Genomic DNA, 24697 nt, shown 5'->3' on the forward strand with positions numbered 1-24697 from the left:
AAATAACACCTGAAAAACAGAAATGGAAAATTCCAAACTAATATTTTTATTAACTTTATTAACTTGAGGCATTTCCATCCACAGAACTGATGCTCACTGGATGTTTTTGTTTTTGGCACCATTCTGAGTAAATTCTAGAGATGGCTGTGTGTGAAAATCCCAGGAGATCAGCAGAAATACTCAAACCAGCCCATCTGGCACCAACAAACATCCATGCGATTATCTAATCAGACAATTGTGTGCATGAAATCATGCAGATACGGGTCAGTATTTCTGTAACTGCTGATCTCCTGGGATTTTCACACTCATCAGTCTCTAGAATTTACTCAGAAAGATGCTAAAAATAAAAAACATCCAGTGAGCAGCAGTTCTGTGGATGGAAATGCCATGTTGATTAGAGGTCAACAGAGAATGGCCAGACTGGTTCAAACTGAAAAAGTCTACGCTAACTCTGTACCACACTGTACAATTGCAGTGAGAAGAATATCATCTTAGAATGCTATTGTGAGATGCGGGTTGATGCCATTTTGGTGGCAAGAGGGGGACCTACACAATATTAGTCAGGTGGTTTTAATCAAGTGGCTGATCGGTGTGTATATATATATATATATATATATATATATATATATATATATATATATATATATATATACACACATACCACAGTTAGTTCCGGTCCTCGAATCTGATTGGATGAGAGACGTTCCATGAGCACTGATGGTGTGACAGCATCAACACTCAGACTCTTAACTTCAGGATTAAAGCTCATCCTGAGAGACACAACAGACTGATTTATTACAGAACTCAAGTGCTTATCTTTTATTGGAGTTTCCACATTGGATACATACAGTTTAAAATGGCGGAGGACATCGCTGAACCTATAGTGAACGACTCTTGTGGACCGGCTACCATGAAATAGAGAGGAATACCCCGCTTGGACGTCTATTTTCCACAGAAAGCTGACAGCATCTCTGAATGGGTGTGGCCACAGGTGATTGCACACGCTCCATCTCTCTCTCTCTCTCTCTCACACACACACACACACACATCCAGACGTTTATCCTTGTTTATCCAATAACTTGTTAGAAACAGCACAAGCCGTGATACTATTTCTGAAGTTAACTTCTTTAATTACTAACAAAGGCTTGGACGCATCATTTGTTTTGAACCAGCAACAGCAGATTCTGATTCGTCGAGTAAGAAAGTAGTTCAAAGAACAAATGCGTTTTTATGACCATACTCTGATTTTCCTATTTTTTTCTTCACAATACCCCATAGATTTTCTATAGGGTTAAGGTCAGGCGAGATTACTGGCCAATTAAGAACAGGGATACCATGGTCCTTAAACCAGGTACTGGTAGCTTTGGCACTGTGTGCAGGTGCCAAGTCCTGTTGGAAAATGAAATCTGCATCTCCATAAAGTTGGTCAGCAGCAGGAAGCATGAAGTGCTCTAAAACTTCCTGGTAGACGGCTGCATTGACCTTGGACCTCAGAAAACACAGTGGACCAACACCAGCAGATGACATGGCACCCCAAACCATCACTGACTGTGGAAACTTTACACTGGACTTCAAGCAACATGGATTCTGTGCCTCTCCTCTCTTCCTCCAGGCTCTGGGACCTTGATTTCCAAAGGAAATGCTAAATTTACTTTCATCAGAGAACATAACTTTGGACCACTCAGCAGGAGTCCAGTCCTTTTTGTCTTTAGCCCAGGTGAGACACTTCTGACGCTGTCTTGTTCAAGAGTGGCTTGACACAAGGAATGAGACAGCTGAAACCCATGTCTTGCATACGTCTGTGCATGGTGGTTCTTGAAGCACTGACTCCAGCTGCAGTCCACTCTTTGTGAATCTCCCCCACATTTTTGAGTGGGTTTTGTTTCACAATCCTCCCAGGGTGCGGTTATCCCTATTGCTTGTACACTTTTTTCTAGCACATCTTTTCCTTCCCTTCGCCTCTCTATTAATGTGCTTGGACACAGAGCTCTGTGAACAGCCAGCCTCTTTAGCAATGACCTTTTGTGTCTTGCCCTCCTTGTGCAAGGTGTCAATGGTCGTCTTTTGGACAGCTGTCAAGTCAGCAGTCTTCCCCATGATTGTGTAGCCTACAGAACTAGACTGAGAGACCATTTAAAGGCCTTTGCAGGTGTTTTGATTTAATTAGCTGATTAGAGTGTGGCACCCGGTGTCTTCAATATTGAACCTTTTCACAATATTCAAATTTTCTGAGATACTGATTTTGGGGTTTTTCATTAGTTGTCAGTTATAATCATCAAAATTAAAAGGAATGAACACTTGAAATATATCAGTCTGTGTGGAATGAATGTATACATTATCCAAGTTTCACTTTTTGAATGGAATTACTGAAATAAATCAACTTTTTGATGATATTCTAATTATATGACCAGCACTTGTGTGTGTGTGTGTGTATACATATACACACACACACACACACACACACACACACACACACACACACACACAATACATTTACCTTTTTGATAATGCTCTCACAATAAAAATAAGGAAATGATAAAACAAAGTGGTATCTAAAAAGAGAAAACATCTGGCATAATATAATTTAATAGGCAATAGACAGGAAGAAGACTTCTGCTGCATTACATTCATATTAATGTGATGAAATCTGGACAAAGCACATTAACTCAACATTTGTATTTTTTTTAAACAAGACTGATTTTAATATGAGATTCATAATGTACAGAACATTTGGGACAAATACAAAGAAAATATCTGTCATTGCCACTTAATGAACACATGATGTCTGTCCAATGAAGAAGTGTAATGCTGGACACCTAAGGTATGGTCAAACCCAACGAGCCCTGAACATTTTCAAGACAGTTTTTCCAAAAAATTCAAAGCCAGGACGTGACTAAAAACAGTGTAATTCAGTTTGAAATAAATCTTAAACACTTTCCGGGAAACTGTCACTTTGTCTGTCTCTCTACAGCTAAAAATGGCTGCTTAGTTACATACAATGGAATTCAAGTCCATCCTGAGGAATGGAAAAAAAATTATATTCTGTTAAAACAATCAAAGCATTAAAGGGATAGTTCACCCAAAAATAAAAATACTCTCAATTTACTCACCCGCATGTCATCCCAGATGTGTATGACTTCATATCTTCTGCAGAATACAAACAAAGATTTTTAGAAGAATATCTTAGTTAAAAAAAAGACTTAAATATTGATCAGTTTATGACACACCTATCATATCGCTTCTAAAGACATGGATTAACCACTGGAGTCATATGGATTACTTTTATGCTGCCTTTATTTGCTTTTTGGAATTTCAATATTCTGGCCATTATTCACTTGCATTGAAGAACCTACAGAGCTGAAATATTCTCCTAAAAATCTTAATTTGTGTTCAAGAAAAGAAAAAATTAATACACATCTAGGATGCATGAGGGTGAGAAATGATGAGAGAGTTTTCATTTTGGGTGAACTATCCCTTTAAGGGAAGGAAGGGACACATATTCAGCACATTTAAAAGACAAATTTCAAATGTAAGATTATTCAACAAGTTTATATATTTATTTTTACTTTCTTGTTGTATACGTTCAGAATTGATTTTGAATTAATTTTAATGTTATTTGCAGACAGGTGGTTGGAGTAGTGTGCGCTCTTAAAATAAAACGGTTGGGAAATGTCTGTAAAGGCTTTCAAGAGAGTGATGCATGAATTCAGCACTGCTGGACTGTAGCAAGAACCAATCTCCATATATAATTTCAGATCATACATACTAATGGTCTGGAATGTAGTTTCATTAAAAGCTTAAATTAGTGCATTTGAATGTGTCACTCAAAGAATTTTGTGCTTTGCAAAGTGTGAAAATGTGAAGGGTCTTGGTAGAGCTCTGAAAAATCCATATCACTGCACATAGGATCCTATGCACTACACTATGAATCACAATTATTCATCTTGATAAATATTGATACATTTTTCTTATCCTGAGAAAGAACAAACAATTTGATTAGTTTAAGTACAGAAGGAAGTGTAGCTTAACTGAGTCACAAACAAAAAGGGATCTTGTAAGCTTTCATTTTTGGTATACTATTTCAGGCAATGGTTTATAGAGCTAAATTCTGTGCATAAACTGGACAGAACATGCACATGGACTGCATATCTGAATATAGTGTTAACTACAGTATCTTACCATTTAATGGTGAGCAGCACTAATACCGTATTAATTCGCTCAAGTTACATAAGCTTATTGCTGACATCCCTTTTTAATATATAGTATTTCAAGCCAAGATCCGTCACAGTCATAAATAAAGGTGTCCCCAATAAGCTTTTCAAACAATCCTCTATAAAAGGTAGACTACTGACTGTGTGCTATAGTGAATTAATATTTCATATTAGTGTACAATTCTGCAACTCCAACAAAGTTTTTTAGTTAGGCACTGCATTGAACACATCTCGCTCTTTTCAAACAAGTTCTATTTTTGCTGATGTGAATTAAGGTGAATAACTCGATCTAAACATGTCACCGCACTGGAAGCAAGTACTCAGGATGGCAAAAGGCACGGGTTGCAAGCAGGTCGTCACCCTTCTTTAAGACTGAACTGATTTCATATCCACAGGCTCCACTCCGAAGTACAAGTCGGATGCTCCCCACCAGGAAACAGTGAGTAGATAGTCTGTTGTGTTCATCTCCCAGCACACAGTATTGTCAAGGCATACTACTGATGCTGCAGTCCCACTGTAGAGGATTTCCAAGATACTGTATGTCAATGTATCCTACGTCATATTGACGTATCCTAAAGGAGCTGTTCTTTGTGATCTGTTTGACTTGATGTGACATGCGTTGTGCTAGGGTTAGGCCTGGGCGATGTGGTGAGATGTTGCATTCGGGTAAGTTGTAATTTGTTGTGTCGAGGTGTGACACTTAATTTAGATACATGTGCTCAGGTTTCAAAATACTTGTAGATAGCTGTGACATAAGTCATTACACTCTGCCAGTCTGGTCTTTCTGTATGGACCATTTCATTGATGTCCTGAAATAAAGAAAGAGAGACAGAAAGACAGAGAGAGAGATATCCTTGTTATTTTTATTATTATTTTTGTCATTTTCTTTTTCCTTTACTTTTAACTTAATTATAATTTTTTTTTACAGAGCAAACTTTTTAGTTTTTTCATGTAAGGTTGTTTCTTCAACTGGGCACTTTTAGCACTGTGCACATCACGAAAGTAAAATCTTGTTACATTTTTCCACTTTTAATTTGTCTAAATCAATTTCTAGCACTGCATGTACATGAATCACAGGAGATGCATATCATTTTTGTTATGACTCATGAAAGTTTCCAACATCACAGTGTCCTTTTGTGGTGGAAATCACATTTTTAATATTTCTGAAATAAAAAGGCCAACTCCTTTGTCTAGCTAAGGATAATTTCATAGCTAACATCTTATGTATCCTAATTACACACAGTTAAATATTTTCACACTTTTTCATAATTTGGCAAGATTACAGATTGATTGTAAATGACAGCCAATAAAAAATATTCTGATATTTTCCTTGATTGTTCCTTGTTTTTGTCTTTAGATTATCATAGTCTTAGACATAATAATAATTTGCTATAATGCATATTTTTTTAATGGATTTTCAAAGTTTAATCCTGAAAGTCTGGTTTATGGTTTAAACAATACAATCTATACATAAAAGGCATTTGAAAAGTACCAGAAATAAATGATGAAGGCCTGGTAAAAAGTTTAATGTTTTAATGTGACCATATAACAAAAAAAGTTAAAATCTATTAGTTTTAATAAAAATCAACCCCTGCAACATGAAATTGCCTGAAGTTGAAGAAACACCTGTATGTTGTTTTGCACTGTATACGTTATTGCAGCTCTACTGTAAATGTTTTAACAACACAAAATGTACAAAAATTTTTCATTTCACACTTTATTTTTTCATGAAAATAAAGTGTGTTTTACAGCCCAATGTTCACTGAATTCATGAAACCCCAATCGCAATTTACTGTCCCAAGCTTCAGGTTCAAAGGTGCTTTCAGTATTGTGCATGAGAAACATATTAAGTAGATCAAATAAAGGAAACAATTCTATACTGTGTTCTATAAATCAACAGTGCTGGCTGATAATAAAGAGCTTCCAGCTTTTCACCTGTTCTCAGCATACAGGATGGGAGTGTTGGACAAATATTCCACCCTAATGATTAATATTGCCCCACTGTGTACCTTATATCTGCATTAGGCATCCTTAGTGCACTTCACTGTAGTGCAACACTTTGGCCAATGGACATGTCAATTTATGTGCAATCTCCTGCACGGACATAATTCATCAACAGTCCTGAATGAGCCGTTGTGGTCAAGTTAATGGAAGATATCTAGTCACAGTCTCTTACCAGAGTGGATTTAATGCCCACGCTTTCTGCTGCTTGAAATGCCAGGGTAAAATTTCGTCTCTGAAATCACAAATAAATGTACGTTATCAGAGAGTACAAACCAAGATTAAACTTAGTGAGTTTAATCTTGGCAAGCACTCTTTGTATTTTTTTCTTCGTTCTCAATACATTCATACTTGAATTCTCCCATTAGAGTTTTATATGGCATGGGCACTACGTTGTACTTGCCTTGTCCTGACTGTTGAGCTCCTGATATGGAATATGAGCAGGCAGGTATGTGTGCAGGACAGCACAGAAAGCCAACCCATCATTCCAGCTACTGCTGAAGTTGGTTATGTCGATGTTCTGCAGAACAAACAAACATGAAGGAACATATTTAGCTTGCAGTCTTGCAAATAGTGAGATCACTCATCCTCAAATTGAAAGAGATGTTAGGCAGAATATTATACTCAAGTCACCAATCACTTCCATTGCATCTTTTTCCATAAAATTAAAGTGAATGGTGTCATTCTGCTTAACATTTCCCTTTGTGTTCCACTCAAAGGGATAGTTCACGCAAAAATGATTCTCTCATAATTTTTTCACCCTCATGCCATCCCAGATATGTGTGACTTTTTTCTGCTGAACACAAATGAAGATTTTAAGAAGATTATTTTAGCCTTTTTGGTCCATTCAATGCAAGTGAAAGGGTGCAAAAATTTTGAAGCTCCAAAAATCACATAAATCGGCATAAAATTAATCCATAAGACACCAGTGGTTAAATCCATGTCTTCAGAAGCGATATGATAGGTGTGGGTGAGGAACAGATCAATATTGAAGTCTCAGTTCTGCTCAGTCAATCTCCACTTCAACTTTCACATTCTTCGTTCTTGCGGTTTTGGTGATTCATGTTCTTTATGTATGCCCTACTGGGGAAGGAGACGAATTTCTAGCACTTAAATTTTGATCTGTTTTTCACCCACAGCAGTCATATCACTTCTGAAGACATGGATTAAACCACTTTGGCACCCATTCACTTGCATTGTATGGACCTGAAGAGCTGAAATATTCTTCTAAAAGTCTAAACTTGTGCTCTGCAGAAGAGAGAAAGTCATACACATCAGGGATGGCATGAGGGTGAGAAAAAGATAAGAGAATGTCAATTTTTGGGTGAACAATCCCTGTAATCCTCTTGGAAAGGCCAGATTTTGCAGTAGAATAAAAATTACAAAACATTATATTATGCCAAAATAGCTACAATACTCGCAAACATCTATTTCAACAGGTTTCGTGATACATTTTTTGTAAAAGTATGTCAATTCAGCGAAATGAATGGAACATTTCACCACATTGCAAATCTTCTCAGCTTCCTGTGGTACAAAATCTGAGAAGCATCTGTTTTTCCTGTTCATACCTTCTCCCACAACCTCACTTTGAGTGTTTAAAATAACATTAAAAAACATGTTTCAGATCCATTTCTTACACATCTATAAATGAGCAGCTTGACATCCACTTTTCACTGAAATGTGTGGCAGAAAGCAGCGCGATTTCAGTCTCTCTGACTTTTTTTTAAATTTATTTATTTATTTACAGGGGCAATGTACATTAATAAACATAAATGTAAACATGCCAGAATTATCCCAAAAGGCTATTTTTCATCTGTAGACCCTTGACAGAATGTTAAACGGTCACCCTTAAAACAGAGACAGAGCATCACACATATACAAATCATATGAAAAAAAAAAAATAAAAATACAAAATAAATGAAGTATCGAAAACAAAGTAAACATGAGAGAAAGGAAAGAGAGAGAGAAAGATGGCAACAGAAGAGAGCAACATAGCCAAGAACAATTAGTACAAAGAAGTCTATTGTCAAGAATAGAATACTAATGTTGACAGTGCTGAATTGTCAGTAACCATTTTTTAAGATGAGACTGAAAAGAACCAAAACCATGTAATCGTCTAATTGTTGAAGGGACGGAGTTCCATTTATTTATACTCAAATAAGAAGGTGATTAAAATTGAAGCATTAGCAACATCAGCTCTTGTGCTTTCAGAGTTACACTGACATATTATATATAAAGCAGATGTGCAGATACACATTATGGCATACACAGATATAATCTGATTATGGACTATATCAACCTTCTGTCATATTTAATTTACTTCCTTTTGATGCTTAAATCTGATACAAAACATCATGCCACTTCTCTTCCTTTCCATCTTGATAACTATCAGATGAAATCAGTTGCGATCACTGCTTGTAGTTTCACATGTGGGTTAAGTGTAGGTGGTTTGCATCCGTTTAAACAGTCATGTTTTGCACAGTGTAGAAAGTAATGTTTACTTTATGTCTCTGAAAGATATAGATCCAAGCGAAGTAACAGTAACAAAGCATTTATGATGCACAGATTCATTTTCAAACTTTTTAATGAGGATTAAAAAGCGACTGATGTCATTTCAAAGTTAAACATTCAAAAATAACAATTCAAGCCAATGAGAGATTTACTTAAAAGGAATAGTTCACCCAAAAATGAAAATTTTATCATTTACTCACTTTCATGTTGTTCCAAACCCATATGACTTACCTTCTTATCTGGAATACAAAAGGAGAAATTGTACAGTATATTCAATACATAAATTGTATTGAATATTCAGTATTTTCAATACAAAGGGAATGGATAGAGACTCATTTTAAAGCTTAAAAGGACACAAAAGTATCTTTCTAAAGGCATAATATATGTTCTGGTGAGAAACATGGATGTGGTTTTATGATACATTTGGGTCCATAATTAAGCTTTGAAGTGAGACACTATCCCCTGCTTTTGTAATGAATAGACAGACTGGAATATTCATCAAAACATCTCCCTGTATTCTGCAAAAGAAAGCCATACAGGTTTATTACATTCAGCCATTACGGAGTAAATTATGATAGAAATTTTTATGATAGAAAAAAAAAAGAGGTTTATTCCTTAAATGATTTCCTTATTTGTATAGTGCAGGACCAAAAATGCAAAATGTAATTAAAAAATGTCTTCTGACAATGACTATTTAGTCATTTTTTTAGTCCTTTAAGATTAAAATGTTCAAAATCATTGAGCGAGTTTGTTCTCAGAAGTAAAGGTCATGTGCCTGTTTTGTGTCAGGTGCTATTTAGAGTGACAGAGAAATCCAGCAGAGGACACTAATAGACAGTGACCATGACATCCGGACAAGCTTTCCAGGAAATTTTCTGGAGAACTGGTTTACAGCAAATGTTGAAGGCCCTGATATACTTCCTATACTTTGAAATGAGAATGAATGGGTGTGACATCATTTTAGAACAATATCTGGTCAAAAAGAAGGTGTTTATGCTTTCTTTTCTGTGGTTCATAACAGCTTGTCTGGCCAACTTTTAGGAAAACTCCTTACCGGCTTCTAAACACCTTCTTTCTGCAATTGGTGCACATCATCGGTAGGTGTGACCTGGAGCTCCACATACGATGAGGCTAACAGCTTATTTTGTTTGCATTGTTCAATCAGTCAAGATCAGTCAACATGAACACACCAGCATGCAGATTTATTAGCAAGCTGGTGTAAATGTACCTACATCTGTACGATCTTCCACGTAGAGACATTTTCCAAGACCATGTCATGCGATTTTTTTATTGAATTAGTCTACAAATCAATCAAATCTTCACAAATACTCTCAAGTGCCCATTCACTGATGTGCCATCAGCAGTGAAAGCCATTTACACATCTGGCCAAAGTAAGATATGCCTCTCTTATCATCATTCTTTTGTCTGTATTCTGCCCTTTAACACTTTAACACTTTTTTAATATTTTCTCTTTTATTCTAAATGTCTCCCACAGTGGCGCGGTGGGTGTCTGAATGTTTGCAAACCTTATACCATTACTCAGCTGTATCAAACTTTATTTTACCCCTGAACCAAGAACAACTTCTCCGGAAGTATTTCGGGGCCTTAAGTGGTCTTTATTTATTTTTATTTTTTTTAAATAGACGAGGATAATAGATGATGAGGATAATAGATGTCTCAAACTATAAATATAATGTGTGGTAATTGTCAGATCACTAATGGGAATGATTTGAAACAGCATTGCACCTATAGTGCAGTGGACATCAATGAAGAATAAGACATCAATAAAGCCATCCAAAAATGTAAGACATAAAATTGACAGCATGCTTAATATAATAGCAGGACAGTGGGTGGGCGATTAGTTGAACAGAAATACAAATGGTCACAAAAGGTAATATAACAAGCATTTTGTGTCTGTATTAATATAATCACAATATTCACCTGATAACCCTCAGTTTTCTTCTGACACCACCTCAGCAGTGCATTTCTCTTAGAACCTCCATATTCACGAGCCAAAGCCGACAAAGGGTCTTTTCGCTCCTCTCTACATGGATAAACAGACCAGAACAGAAATTACTTTTTTAAAACCCACGATACTCTACAGCTCTGAAGAGCCATAACTGCATATCTGATTCATGTCATCGATTCTTTTGAATTAGGAAAGGTGATGATACACACACATTTGCAAGACAAGCAGAAGCATTTATTTTAATTAAAATACAGCACATGGCAAAGTAAGTCAGAGTAAGACTATGGTGGGTGCGTACCGTAGGCGGCTGCGTGCAGTGGGGTTGATGGAGGCCGTGGGGGAGGAGGAAGAGGACAGCGAAAGAGGAGGTGCAGAAGAGCCCATAGTTATCAGAGAGGAAGCTGGACCTCCATCAGGAGCACTGATATCCCTCTTCGCCTCCTCACTGCTTCTCCGCGGGACTAAAATAAACAAGCAGTGGAGAGAGACCAAATGCGATTATCATTTCAGGAGAAGTCCCTGTTCTTTAATACAAGTGTCGCTGATAAATAAGGTTGTCAAAAGTGATAAACATTAGAATTGTTAATTTTTTATTTTCTCCCCAATTTGGAATGCCCAATTCCCAATGTGCTCCAAATCCTCGTGGTGGCATATTGCCTCGATCTGAGTGGCGTAGGATGAATCTCAGTTGCCTCGGCATCTGAGACGTCAATTCATGCATATTATCAAGTGGCTTGTTGAGCGCGTTACTGCAGAGACAGCCCGTGTAGAGGCTTCACGCTATTCTCCGAGGCATCCACGCACAACTCTCCACAAGGAGGTTACTGCATGTGACTGTACCCTCCCTAGCAACCGGGCCAATTTGTTTGCTTAGGAGACCTGGCTGGAGTCACTCAGCACACCCTGGATTCGAACTTGCAACTCCAGGGGTGGTAGCCAGTGTCAATACTCGAATTGTTCCGAACAGAATTGTTCTCGTGTCCATGCTGGTTCCATACATTTTTGAAAAACAGTTATACGAATCTCTAAATAATAATAATGGTTTTAAAAATGTCAAGTGGTGTAACCATGAAAGGGTACATTTACATGACAATGTACTAAAAACTGAGAAGTTTTTCCTTGCGTTTTTGAAACGTTTTGCATACAGATGGCAACGTTGTCAAAACGATCCCCAATTACACAGATCCACAAAAACAACTAAAAACGCAGTATTATGCATGCCAGGCAAGTAGTTGGCAATGTCACTTTGTAAAGAAACACTACGCGCCTGCGCACATAAGCATTCTTCCACAGAGCGGTAAATACAAACAATGAAGATGGCGAAAGTATCGAGCAATTTTGTCTGGACGGAAGATGAGGTTGCTTTTTTACTACAAGTCACACTGGACTATATAGCACGCCACCTTTTTAAAGACTTCAACTGGTGATCTCATGTTGGTCTGTTCGTCCTGGAGGTAAGGACGAATTCATGCCTATAGACTGAACACATAACACGAGTGTGCATGACGTCATCGTTTTCATAAATTTGCGTTTATGTCTGTTTACACGGAGACATCGTTTTCAAAAACATACACTTTGAAATCAGTTTTCAAAAGTTCTCATTTTCAGGCCCCAAAATGCCATTGTCATGTAAACGAACGGCCAAAACGCATAAAAAGGTTTCCGTTTTTAGTTGAAAACGTTGTCGTTTAAACCTCCCCCAAGTAAAAGGTATTGAACACATTACTTGAACACCTTGAATACATGAGTGAACACAACTTAATCATTCATTTAAAAACAAGGTTTTCTTACGGTTACTCCAATTAACCTGAACAAAATTTGCCTTTTCATATAAAAATTTCAAAATTATGTTCACACACACAGTCATGAAGGGGTCCTTCTCTGTTTTATGTCTTTTTTTCCCCCACATGACAACAAAATGGCTACATGCATGTCGGTTACATCACCTGACTTTAATTTGGTGGTCAAAAGTTTTGCAAATATTAATTAAGCATTGTGTATGTCATTTGTATATATACAATTTTAAGTGAGCCTGAGCTTTACCTGTGATGGCCTTTGATGTGTCCATGTTAGAGACTCTTTGGAGAGCAGAAGCAGGACGACTGCCATTGGCCGCTCGGAGTAGATGCTCTGCTGCATTTACAAATAAAGTAAAGGTGTCTATTAAAAAGTACTTCATCTTTGTAATCTTAGTAATGTTTTAGTGTGTTTTTAATTTACATATAAACTTTTGCAGAATGAGGCCTACAGAACCTATTTATATTATGTGATTATGATCAATCTTTTGCACTAATGTAAGTTTACATTTAAAAACAAAGTGAATATAAATATTCTTACCAACCCTTTCATAAAATTTTTGTTAAACCCTTATTTTGTTTTCTGGCAAAACAGTCCAATTAACTTTTTTTATTTTTTTTGCCTGAAAAATTAAGTGTTCATGAGCATCCCAATCCTTTAAATGAGCACATGTGTTTGCACAAAGTCCTCGGATGCACGCATGCATTTTTTACACTAATTTGGCCTCCGAGTGAACCAAATTTGCTCATTGCATTTTACTAATTGAGACCTTTCCAATGATATACAAGACATGGCTATCTCATCTTTTATATGTTTTTACCAACTATAAATATAATAGTTGTGACAACAAATTTGTTAATTATGAGAACAAAGCTGTTGCAAATGAAAAAACATGAAAGTCCTTCCAACGATGAAAGAAAAAAAATGGGCCTTATTCATGAAACACAAACAAACCATCATAGATATATTATTACATGAACTGTCCTTTTTAAAAACAATTTAAAGGTTTTAGTAATCATTACACACAAATGTTTTCTGCTCATTTTTCATGAATAAGGCCTTTTAATGAAATGGTCATTCTTGGTTCTCTTACGAGAGGTTCTCTCGTATTGCGTAAGCTAGCTTACGCTACGGGAAAGATTAATCTTTTCTGAGATATTGAAGCCAAAAAATTATCCTTAATTTTGTATCCATTGTCAACGCAGTGCAGCAGCTGCATACCTTGAGCGGGCTAGCTAGCGAGCTCATTGGTTGCTCTGCGGCAACTGCTGCAGCCTATAGACGAACTTGAGTGAACTCGCGTCCAATGAGAGGCGCCCGCGCCGTCACTGTATCAAAGCCCGCCAGAATGGGCGTGGCTAGAGTGCATATAAGCGTAAGTTCGTGGGCTGGAACCCTGATTTTCATCTATTCAGCGAAGCTCTTCGCATCTCTGAACTGCAGAAGCCGCGTCGCCGTTCGAGGGGCATCTAGCAAGCTTGGACAGCGCTCGAAGAAGCCGGCCGTCTTCGCCACCTTCAGCCATCCTGCAAGCTACGCCATCCGGCGACGTATCCTTTTTAGAGCAAGCTAGTTCCTCAGCGAACTTCACAAAAAGAGCAACGAGCGTCTTTTTAAAGATGCCTCGCACCACCTGCGCCTCATGCCGCGCCCCTCTCAGCGCCGGAGACCGCCACCTCATCTGCGCTCTCTGCCTGGGACTGGAACATGCAGAGCTCGCCCTCGCTGACGGCGGATGCAACCTCTGCGAGGAGCTTCCGATGTCGACCCTGAGGGCTCGACTCGAAGCACTCAAGACCGAAGTCGCCGCGCCGCCTTTCGTTTCGCCGCTCCCAAAGGCTGCTGGAACCGGTGTTAGAAGCGACTACCTCGCCGGAGCCTCTCCCTCGAGCCTCGCTTTCACCCTCCCCGCCCCCCCGGGATGCGCAGTTGCCGCCGAGCGGCCGCACTGCTGCCATCTCGGATGACGAGGCGGAGGATAAGGGCTGCTGTTCCATCATGGCTTCGGACAGCGAGGAGTGGTCAGGCTCCCAAGCCTCCTCCTCGGCCCAGGAATCCAGCAGGACCCGCGCCGGAGTCGAAGAAGAACTAACGCGCCTCCTCACACAGGCCGTCGACCGCCTCGGGCTCGAGTGGTCACCGCCCTCTGAGCAGGCTCCCAACAGACTCGACGGCTGCTTTCTTCAGAGCCATCGCCGCGCGGCGCCCGCGGCCGGGCCGCTCCCTTCCTGCCGGAACTCCACGCCGAGCTCTCTAAATCGTGGAACGCGCCTCTCTCGGCCAGGAACCGATCCCATGTCTCCACCTCTCTCGCTTCGGTGGACGGCGCCACCGAGAGGGGCTACTCTTCCATCCCCCCGGTCGAGGATTCGGTAGCAGCACACCTTTGCCCGCCCTCCGCGAGATGGCGGTCTAAGCCAGTGCTCCCGTCTAAGGCCTGCAGAACTACTTCCGCCTGTGTTGGCCGCGCCTATGCCGCCGCCGGCCAAGCCGCATCTGCTCTGCATTCCATGGCCGTCTTACAGATCCTCCAAGCGGACCTTCTTCGAGAGTGGGATGAGAAAGGCAGGCACCCAGAGGCTGTTTCAGATCTAAGGAGCGCGACGGATCTCGCCCTTCGCGCCACCAAAGCTGCAGCTCAAGCCCTAGGGAAGTGCATGGCCGCGCTGACTGTGACCGAGAGACACCTATGGCTAACGCTAGCCGACATGGGAGAAGCTGAACGCTCCACGTTCCTCAACGCGCCGCTCTCTCCGTCCGGTCTCTTCGGTTCCGCGGTGAGTGGCATTGTTGACCGTTTCTCGGAAGTCCAGAAAGCCACCCAAGCCATGAATCTCTTCCTGCCTCGTCGCGCTAGCTCCTCTGCAGGCCGCCCACGTGACCAGCCTCCTGCACGAGCCTCTTCACAGCGCCCAGCTCAGCAAAGCCAGACTTCTCAGCGTCGACAGGGCGGCCGCCCTAGATCGCGCTCAGACAGCCGCCGCAGACCGCCGCCCCCCCGCGGGCCTCGGCCTAAGATTGCGCTGAAACCTGAGCAACCGAAGTCCTCCTAGCTTTGTTGAGGAAACGACGGCTCAGTCCCGCCGCGGCCGGACCACCGTCAAAGCTTCGCCCCCTGTCAGTCCCCTTCTCTCAGGCTACTGCAGTGGTGGATTCAGCAGCCAACAAGCCGGTGATACTGCCCGCTTGCCTGCACTCAAATGCCGTTTTCACGGCGACCCAAAGAAATCTTGTAAAAAGCAAACATGCCTTATGTGTAGAAAATGTGCCCACAATCCAGTGTTCACCCCTACACACAAGCATTACACTTCCCGTGTCCCTATCAGAGCCCACTCACATAAAGCGGGCACAGCCAGCTCGAGTGTTAGTCAATAAACACGAGTCCGTGCGCGCGCCCCTTCTCTGCCCGCTCTGTCACACGCCCAGCAAACACCTCTCTATATGTAAGTCCCATGCCCGTGACTATGCTCGCGCATCACTAAACAGATGTGACTCTTTCCCCATTCACCTCAATCGGGAAGTCACTCAGAGAACAGCCTGTCCCTGCTGTCTGCGAGCAGTCATGCATAAGCACAGTAAGCGCGCTCACACATTCTGTTCAGCTCGCTGTGTGCGGCAATCAGGGCGACTTGGCCATTCACCCTCTAGCGTTACGCTTCAAAGCGTGGAAAGCTATCCCAGGGATATCCAAATGGGTGTTAAGCACAATAAAACAGGGCTATTTGCGACAGTTCGATCGCCGCCCTCCCCGCTTCAGAGCGCGGCTCGAAACTACTGTGAACACGGAAGCAGTCTGCATGCTTCGTTCAGAAATAGCAAACCTTCTGTGCAAAAGGGCCATAGAGAGAGTGCCACCTTCTCTGAGCGAGTCGGGGTTTTACAGCCGTTATTTTCTTGTCCCCAAGAAAGACGGCGGCCTCAGACCAATATTAGATCTCAGGGTTTTGAACAAGGTGCTCGCAAAAAGACCGTTCAAAATGCTTACAATCAGGAAACTCCTCGCGCATGTGCGCCAGGGGACTGGTTTATTTCTCTCGATCTGAAAGATGCCTACTTTCAGATTCAGATAAATCCCGTCACAGGCCATTCTTGAGATTCGCCTTCGACGGCCAGGTTTATCAATACACCGTCCTTCCGTTCGGCCTGTCTTTAGCACCCCGTACTTTCACGAAGTGCATGGATGCGGCGCTCGCACCCCTGCGGAGTCAGGGCTTGCGAATTCTGAACTATTTGGACGATTGGCTGATTTTAGCACAGTCACATACGGAGCTTCTGTCTCACAGGACAGTTCTCCTCAGTCATCTGAACAGTTTGGGTCTTGCAGTCAATTGGACCAAGAGCTCACTACAGCCCAGTCAGGCAATTTCCTTCCTTGGAATAGGACTAGACTCCATGGCGATGACGGCTTGCTTATCTACACAGCGCGCGCGCCGTGTTCAGCGACTAGCCGCGTCCTTTTCAGATGAACAGCCTCACGCCTCTGAAAAAAATTTCAGAGAATGCTAGGTTACATGGCCTCAGCCGCAGCAGTGCTTCAGCTGGGTTTACTGTGCATGCGCCCGCTTCAGCATTGGCTAAACACCCGCGCGTCTCGCCGGGCTTGGGCCACGGGCCGCCAGCCGATCAGAGTGACTCAGACCTGTATCTCAGCTCTGCAGCCCTGGGCAGTGGCCGAATGGTATCAGCGGGGAGTGACGATGGGAGCTGTATCTCGCCGAAAAGTCATCTCGACAGACGCGTCCAACACGGGTTGGGGCGCGGTCTGCGAGGGCTCTCCGGTTTTTGGCCTATGGTCAGTTCAGGAAAAGCTCCTTCACATAAATTGTCTGGAAATGATAGCGGTCGAGTACGCGCTCGTGCGCTTCCTCCCGGTCATTCAGGGTCACCACGTCCTGGTCCGTTCGGACAACAGATCTGTGGTATCCTATCTAAACCGTCAGGGCGGTGTCAGATCCAGGAACCTCTTCCATCTGACAAAACGCATACTGAGTTGGTCCCAGTGCCACCTGCGCTCGCTGAGGGCGACGCACGTGCCAGGCCACCTGAACGACGGCCCAGACAGACTGTCCAGAGACAATATTTCCCCAGGGGAATGGTCCCTGCACGCTCAAACAGTCCAGAAGTTATGGAGCATATTCGGCAGAGCAGAGATAGACCTCTTTGCGTCAGAAGAGAACTCTCACTGCCCAGTATTTTTCTCGAAAGCGAGGACGCGCTGGCCCAGGACTGGCCCAACCGCCCGCTTTACGCCTTCCCTCCCGTCTCGCTATTGCCACAGGTAATGCAGAGGATCAGGGAAACGCGTCACTCGGTGCTCCTCATAGCCCCGCGCTGGGAGAATCAGACATGGTTCCCGGAGCTTACGCAGCTGTCACTGACAGCCCCGTGGCCCATTCCAGTGAGAGCAGATCTCCTCTCTCAAGCTCGCGGCACGATCTGGCATCCCCACCCAGAGCGCTGGGCGCTGCACGCGTGGGTGATCAACGACTACCCGTCGCTTTGCCAGAAGGAGTAATAAACACTATCATACACGCTAGAGCCCCTTCCACGAGAAGACTCTATGCGTCCAAATGGTCTGTGTTTTCAAAATGGTGCACCGACAGAGACCTGGACCCACGGACATGTGGGGTGTCGTCGCTGCTCGTGTTTTTACAAGAGCTGCTGGATAAGGGCAGATCCCCATCCACGCTCAAAGTGTACGTGGCGGCCGTCGCGGCGTTCGCTGAACCCCTGCACGGCCAGTCACTGGGAAAAACGAGCTGGTCATCCGCTTCCTCAGGGGAGCTAGAAGGATGAACCCCCGCGCCCCCATCGGTTCCTATCTGGGATCTTTCTGTAGTTCTCGAAGCTATGAAAGCCCCCCCTTTCGAACCGCTTCAATCCGTGGATTTGAAATACCTTTCACTCAAAACCGTTTTTCTAACTGCCCTGTCATCAGTTAAACGTGTGGGAGACCTTCACGCGCTGTCTGTCAGCGCTGCGTGTCTTGAGTTTGGACCAAGTGACTCCAAGGTCATTTTAAAGCCTAGACACGGCTATGTCCCCAAGGTGATCGGTACTCCTTTCAGAGCACAAATCATTTCCCTATCGGCGCTGCCAGCATCCGATAGCGAACGCGACGCCAATCTCCTTTGCCCAGTCAGAGCACTGAGATTGTATACTGCGCGCTCCGCCTCTTTCAGACGCTCTGAGCAGCTTTTCGTTTCGTTCGGAGGGCGCACCAAAGGTTTCGCCGCCTCGAAACAGACACTGTCTAGATGGATAGTGGACGCTATTGCTGCCGCGTACGCGTCAAAAGACCTACCATGCCCGTTAGGCATTAGGGCTCACTCCACTAGAGGCATGGCCTCCTCGTGGGCATGGTCCAGCGGGATTTCCATTCACGACATATGTGTGGCAGCGGGCTGGGCTTCCCCCTCCACCTTTGTCAGATTTTACAATCTGGAAGTGCCCGCCCTGCAGGCAAAACTACTAGCGGTTTAATACGCTACAGCTCCCCTGGTGAGCTGCACTGACGGGACACATTCCACACAGACCGGCACCGCCGCTCTGTCTTTCCCTTCCCACTATGTGCTTATGTATTACACACACACTGGCCCGCACTCTTGCCGGCCAAATATTATTCCCCCACTCACAAGGGCTCCCCCGGGTCCCCTCACCCCCCCGGGGCTCATGCAGTGGATGCTTGGCGCACACGGCGTTGACAATGGGTTCCCGTAGTGTAAGCTAGCTTACGCAATACGAGAGAACCTCTCGTAAGAGAACGAATCGGTTACCTAACGTAACCTCGGTTCTCTCTAGATGAAGGAACGAGTATTGCGTAGCCGTCCGTGCTCGCGCCACGAGCGACTTTCGCTACATTCAATGAAAACCAGGGTTCCAGCCTACGAACTTACGTTTATATGCACTCTAGCCATGCCCATTCTGGCGGGCTTTGATACAGTGATGGCGCGGGCGCCTCTCATTGGACGCAAGTTCACTCAAGTTCGTCTATAGGCTGCAGCAGTTGCCGCAGAGCAACCAATGAGCTCGCTAGCTAGCCCGCTCAAGGTATGCAGCTGCTGCACTGCGTTGACAATGGATACAAAATTAAGGATAATTTTTTGGCTTCAATATCTCAGAAAAGATGAATCTTTCCCGTAGCATAAGCTAGCTTACGCAAACCGAGGTTACATTAGGTAACCGATTCGTTTTCTTTCCAAAAATAAAATACCATAACTTTAACAAAAAACAATAGAAAATAAGGTAAACTACAATAAAAACTACATTAACCAGTGTATTGAAAGAAGTTTGATTAATTCAAATGATCAGGACTGAAGAAAATATATTTTTTGCACATGTTCCATTACTCTCAATGACAATAATGTATGTAGTCTATACAGTGTCATTTACCTGGCATGCTGATATCCGTGTAGCTGGTTCTTTTGTCTGTAAGTGAGGAGAGGGGCTTGGTGGCGGTCATAGAGCCAGTGATTGAGTGTCTCTGTAAGTAATTACACATACACAATATTGGAAAAGGTATCTCAATAACACCCAAAGTATTTTTTATAAACTGAATTAGTGTTTCTGTAGCTCTGCTGTTGTTTGCGCCATGTTCCACCAGCTATGTCATGGGATCTATTCCCAGAGAACACATTTACTGATAAAATGCAAGCTACAATTGAATATACTGTCACTTTGGGTAACAGCGTCTGCCAAATGCATAAACGTAACTTGTGAACTAGTCTGATTTAAGTCTCATAGAATACGAACTGCAGCGTTCCTTCAGGTGAGACTGAAATATAAGAAATTTATCCCATAAAATCTACACTACTACAGAGATGGATTCATATTTGCATTTAAGAGCTCCTCGTGCTATTTTCTGTTCTTCAAGAAACAGGAAGCTGGAGTAACTATCCTCAGCAGTTATTCATATTGATTTTTATGACATATTCATAGCTCAAGTTAAAGCCCTTAGCTCTTTTCCCCTGAAATACTACTCAAATTCTACATCAATCAAAAGTGTCTGCAGACTGCATCTAACCCCTCAGGAGAACAGAACTTCAGATCTATTTCCTTCTCTCCCCATCTCACCTCTCTATCTTTTCCTCAATAATGCACTGATAATCACATCTTTACATAACCTCACTGCTGAATATTTTTAATGTCAGGCTTCACTTATATATGGAGTCAATATTAAAAACCATTTGTGTCCACTAAGCGTTACATTGAGATGGGCACAGACGTTGAGTCTGTGAGTCGAGATTATTGTATTCATGTCTCTGTTGATTAAATACAAAAGATAGACCGATATTGCCTGTTTTTTGTGACAGAATCCGGTACAGGTGTATTAATAATTATAATAAGAAATAATATTGATTATTATTACTATTGTTTATGCCATTATATTTATTCAAAGTAGTTTAGCTATCTAAATGTTCGCAAATTTATTTTAATCTTTGTTTTGGTCTAATTGTTAAGCTTAAAATGCCACGTGTTCCGACTGTAAAAAGTAATTAGGCGAGCAAGACTTTTAATAAGTTATACCACTGTTTCCTGTTGTACGCACAGTGGTTTAATGCTGTGGTTGAGTGCTTTCGAGATACACCAAATGGTGTCATCTATTGGTAGATGTGATATTAAAGAAACGATAAATGTAGAAAAGTGTGAATATCGGTAAAAAAAAATATTGGTGAAATCGATTATTTGTCTATCTCCATGCATGAGACCGGAATCCAAGAACTCGGTTTCACATCCAGACTGTATCAGAAGTTACAGCCGTATGAAAAAATAACATGTTAAGGAAAGAAAACTAGCCCACAATGGAAACTGTAGTTCTTATCAATGAACTGGTGCTAGGAGAACTGTCATAAATGCCAGTGGCCAAGGGGAAGAGGAAGTGCTGCTATCTCAAATGTTTCCAAGGTTCAACAAGCAGGAAAAGAGGCAGAATGGTATCGTTTGACCTTCGTAGTGATAATAAGTCTCTCTGCAGCTCTGCATAGCAGCAGAATCCATCAGATGTCATCACGTAACAGTGAGATACCTGTATCGGCGAGACTGCAGCAGCAGGTGGAGTCTTCATTGGGCTGGGGCTCAGAGGTGTCCGGGGTAAGGTGGCTGTTGGAGCTGTGCTCACCGCAGCAGCTGCTGTGGCGACTGCAGTAGCATTAGCTCCAGGACCTGTGGCAACACCAACAGAACATACTAAATAAACCTTTTCAGACCTTTGTTTCATAGCTCATGGTAATGGATTCAAGTAAGTCTAGTCAGGACAGAACTTGACCTCCAACCAAAATGAGAGCTATTAAGTAAGAAGCTTAGAAATGTTAGAAATATGATACTTTCAGGCCTTCCACACTTTTAAATCAATTAATTTCCATGACATTTAAAAAAAACAAAAAAAAAACATTTAAACTGATTTTAGTGAATTAATCAATCTTACAGATCTGTGAACTGGTTTCACTGATTATGAACCTACTCAAAAGAACCATTCACTCACAATTTATTATTATGGCCTGCGAGCAAATTTTACACTACAAAAGCAATATTTAGCTGATTAATATTTTAGAACATAACTAGAAAAAAAAAAGCATAATCATTATAGATATTTCCATGAGTTTTATGATCTTTATCATTTCCATTATCCATTACTTATCCAGGCCTGGAAAACACAATTTCTAGATATTACAATATCCCCTGATATTACTAGATTTTCACTAATTCTGAAAACCTGTACTTTTGTATTTACGTGACATGAGAGAAGTGCTGATGTGGTGTGCAGTACCCTGTGAGGCACTGTCAAAGCTTTTTATGAGGGTTTTGACAGTGGGCGATGGCTCTGAGGATGTAGAGGGGCGTCGACTCAGTCCCATTCCCTGCCTGAGAGCAGCAAGGTCCCTCTCCACTGCATTCATGTAGTTATACACACGGCCACGCTCCTCATCCTGCCTTTGATACAGCACAGAGTCACACAAGTTAACATGCTCACTCTGTCTCACTATAGACAGGAAACTTTGAAATTACATTTCCTCATCCTGTACATTAATAACATACATTATAGGCCTAAACTTAATTACAATAATATACATGAGCTCACAGATAATTCCATTTAAAATATGCCTTCATTTTGCATAAGTGCAGGATGAATACATAAGCTCAGTTCCAAAACCTAGTGCACAATTTCATTCAATTTCTGAGTGCACCATGAATCTTTTGGACTTTTTAGGGTATTGCATCATTAGCATGCCAATTTACAGTGGAAATAAAAAGTATGTGAACCCTTACATCATTCAAACATTTAAAGTGGAGGTTGGAAAATGTATGTGAACCCCTAGGCGTATGAAGTTAACAAAGCTAATTAGTAAGGAGTTGGCAAAACTGGCATCCATTTAATGAAACAAGATCGGAGGTGTGGGTTAGAGCTACTTTGACTTATAAAAAGCACTCAAACCTTTTCAGTTTGTATTCACAAAAAGCATCTGCTGACGTGGACCATGCCTTACAAAAAAAGAGATCTGAGAAGACCTACGATCAAGAATAGCTGCTTTGCATCTATCTGGAAAGGGTTACAAAGTTATCTCAAAGAGCTTACATATTCATCAGACATCAGCCAGACAAATTATCTATAAATGAAGACAATTTAGTACTGTGACTACTCTCCTTAGAAGTGGCTGTCCAGCCAAGATGACTCAAAAGGGTACACCACAGAATGCTCAATGAGGTAAAAAAAATAAAACAACCCTAGAGTGACAGCTTAAGACTTCAAGGAATCATTAGAACTGGTTAACATCTCTGTTCATGAGTCCACTATACAGAAAAGATTGAACAGGCATGGAGTCCATGGCAGGTCACCGAGGAGGAAGCTGATGCTTTCCAAAAAAACATTGCTGTGCTACTGAAGTTTGCCAAAGACCACCTTGACACTACACAACACTACTGGGAAAATGTTTTGTGGACTGATGAAACTAAGGTTGAAATGTTTGGGAAGAACACGCAGAACTACCTATGGTGTAAAAAGTGGCACCGCATACCATAATGAAAACATCATCCCAACGGTGAAGTCCAGTGGAGGGAGCATCATGATTTGGGGCCTGGACTGCTTGCCATAATTGAGTGAAAATTATTTCCCAAGTTTATCAAGATATCCTTCGGTATAATGTCAGTGTGGCTGTGCGCCAGCTAAAGCTCAGTAAAAGTTGAGTGATGCAGTCTAAAGACAAGCCCAAGACAATGACCCTAAACAGCAAAGTAGATCCACTACAGAAATGCTTAAAAAAAAAGAAAATCCAACTTTGGAGAGGCCCAGTTAGACCCCCAGTCCTTAACCCAATAGAAGTGCTATGGAATAACCTCAAGAGAGCCATTTACACCAGACATATGGCTAATTCCAAAGGTTTAACATACTTTTTCTTGCCACTGTATGTTTGTGCCAGACTACTGGAATAAACAATGTGTGTTGGGTCTCTCATGAAATTCACATGAGGAGCTTTGGAACAGAGCCACAGTTTATAACAGACAGCTATGTCCTAGCTTTTAGCACTTACTTGCGATTTTTAACTTCATCTAGTTCTTTGCCCAGCTTTTCGTTCTTCTCCTGGGCTTCTTGGAGGCGGCGCCGTAGATCACCAATCTCCTCCTGAGCTTCTGACTTAATGTCATTAGCAATGACCACAGCAGTCTGCAGATCCGCCTGAAACTGACGCCACTCTGCGGACTCTTCCTGAACATATACAAAATTAAATGTGAATCATGCATAAAATGGTACATAAGTAAGGGTAAGTGGACCCCACAGCATCCGGTAGGTGAGACGTTCAATAAGAAAGAAATTATTGTTTAGTGACATAATCCGAATATTACACTAAGAGGGTAAGAACACACTTTCAAAGAATGGCTGTCTGTGAAAGGCTGGTCCTGAAATTATCTATTCATAAACGACTGCTCCTGGCTTTACTCACCCGGAGTCTGCGGTGAAGGATCTTTATCTCTCGCTCCATGTCATGCTTCTGATCCTGAAGCTTTTTCATGGAATCTGCCAGGACACATAAAGAGAGCGAGTAAGTGAACGGAGGTTATAAAGGGTTCAAATGGGGAAAGAACGGGAAGAGAAATATTCATCATTGTAGCGACAGTGATTGTGTGAGAAAAATATACTGCATGTTATTGAATTGCAAAAGTAACTTAATTTTGAGAAAGTAAGGACTGCATAGCATTGGCACAGTGGGGTGAC

The 24697-nt window shown here is 41.9% G+C and overlaps 2 protein-coding genes across 2 annotated transcripts in view; both read right to left on the bottom strand.

Annotated features, from left to right (window-relative positions):
* LOC127621481 (phosphoglucomutase-like protein 5) overlaps positions 1 to 24697 on the bottom strand; it is a 242965-nt gene that overhangs the window by 44210 nt on the left and 174058 nt on the right. The gene's annotated exons all lie outside the window — the stretch shown is intronic.
* LOC127621478 (cytospin-A) overlaps positions 2579 to 24697 on the bottom strand; it is a 51560-nt gene continuing 29441 nt past the window's right edge. The window contains exons 7-17 of the mRNA XM_052095107.1: positions 24426 to 24499; positions 24015 to 24190; positions 22256 to 22419; positions 21515 to 21651; positions 19882 to 19972; positions 12736 to 12825; positions 10991 to 11153; positions 10665 to 10767; positions 6616 to 6732; positions 6388 to 6447; positions 2579 to 5020 (exon numbers count right to left, since the gene is read on the bottom strand). Coding sequence (XP_051951067.1) covers positions 4931 to 5020; positions 6388 to 6447; positions 6616 to 6732; positions 10665 to 10767; positions 10991 to 11153; positions 12736 to 12825; positions 19882 to 19972; positions 21515 to 21651; positions 22256 to 22419; positions 24015 to 24190; positions 24426 to 24499 — 1265 coding nt within the window. The 3' untranslated portion in view covers positions 2579 to 4930. The remainder of the gene's footprint in view (positions 5021 to 6387; positions 6448 to 6615; positions 6733 to 10664; positions 10768 to 10990; positions 11154 to 12735; positions 12826 to 19881; positions 19973 to 21514; positions 21652 to 22255; positions 22420 to 24014; positions 24191 to 24425; positions 24500 to 24697) is intronic.

The sequence above is a fragment of the Xyrauchen texanus genome, chromosome 27, assembly GCF_025860055.1.
Source record: "Xyrauchen texanus isolate HMW12.3.18 chromosome 27, RBS_HiC_50CHRs, whole genome shotgun sequence".
NCBI classification, from domain to species: domain Eukaryota; kingdom Metazoa; phylum Chordata; class Actinopteri; order Cypriniformes; family Catostomidae; genus Xyrauchen; species Xyrauchen texanus.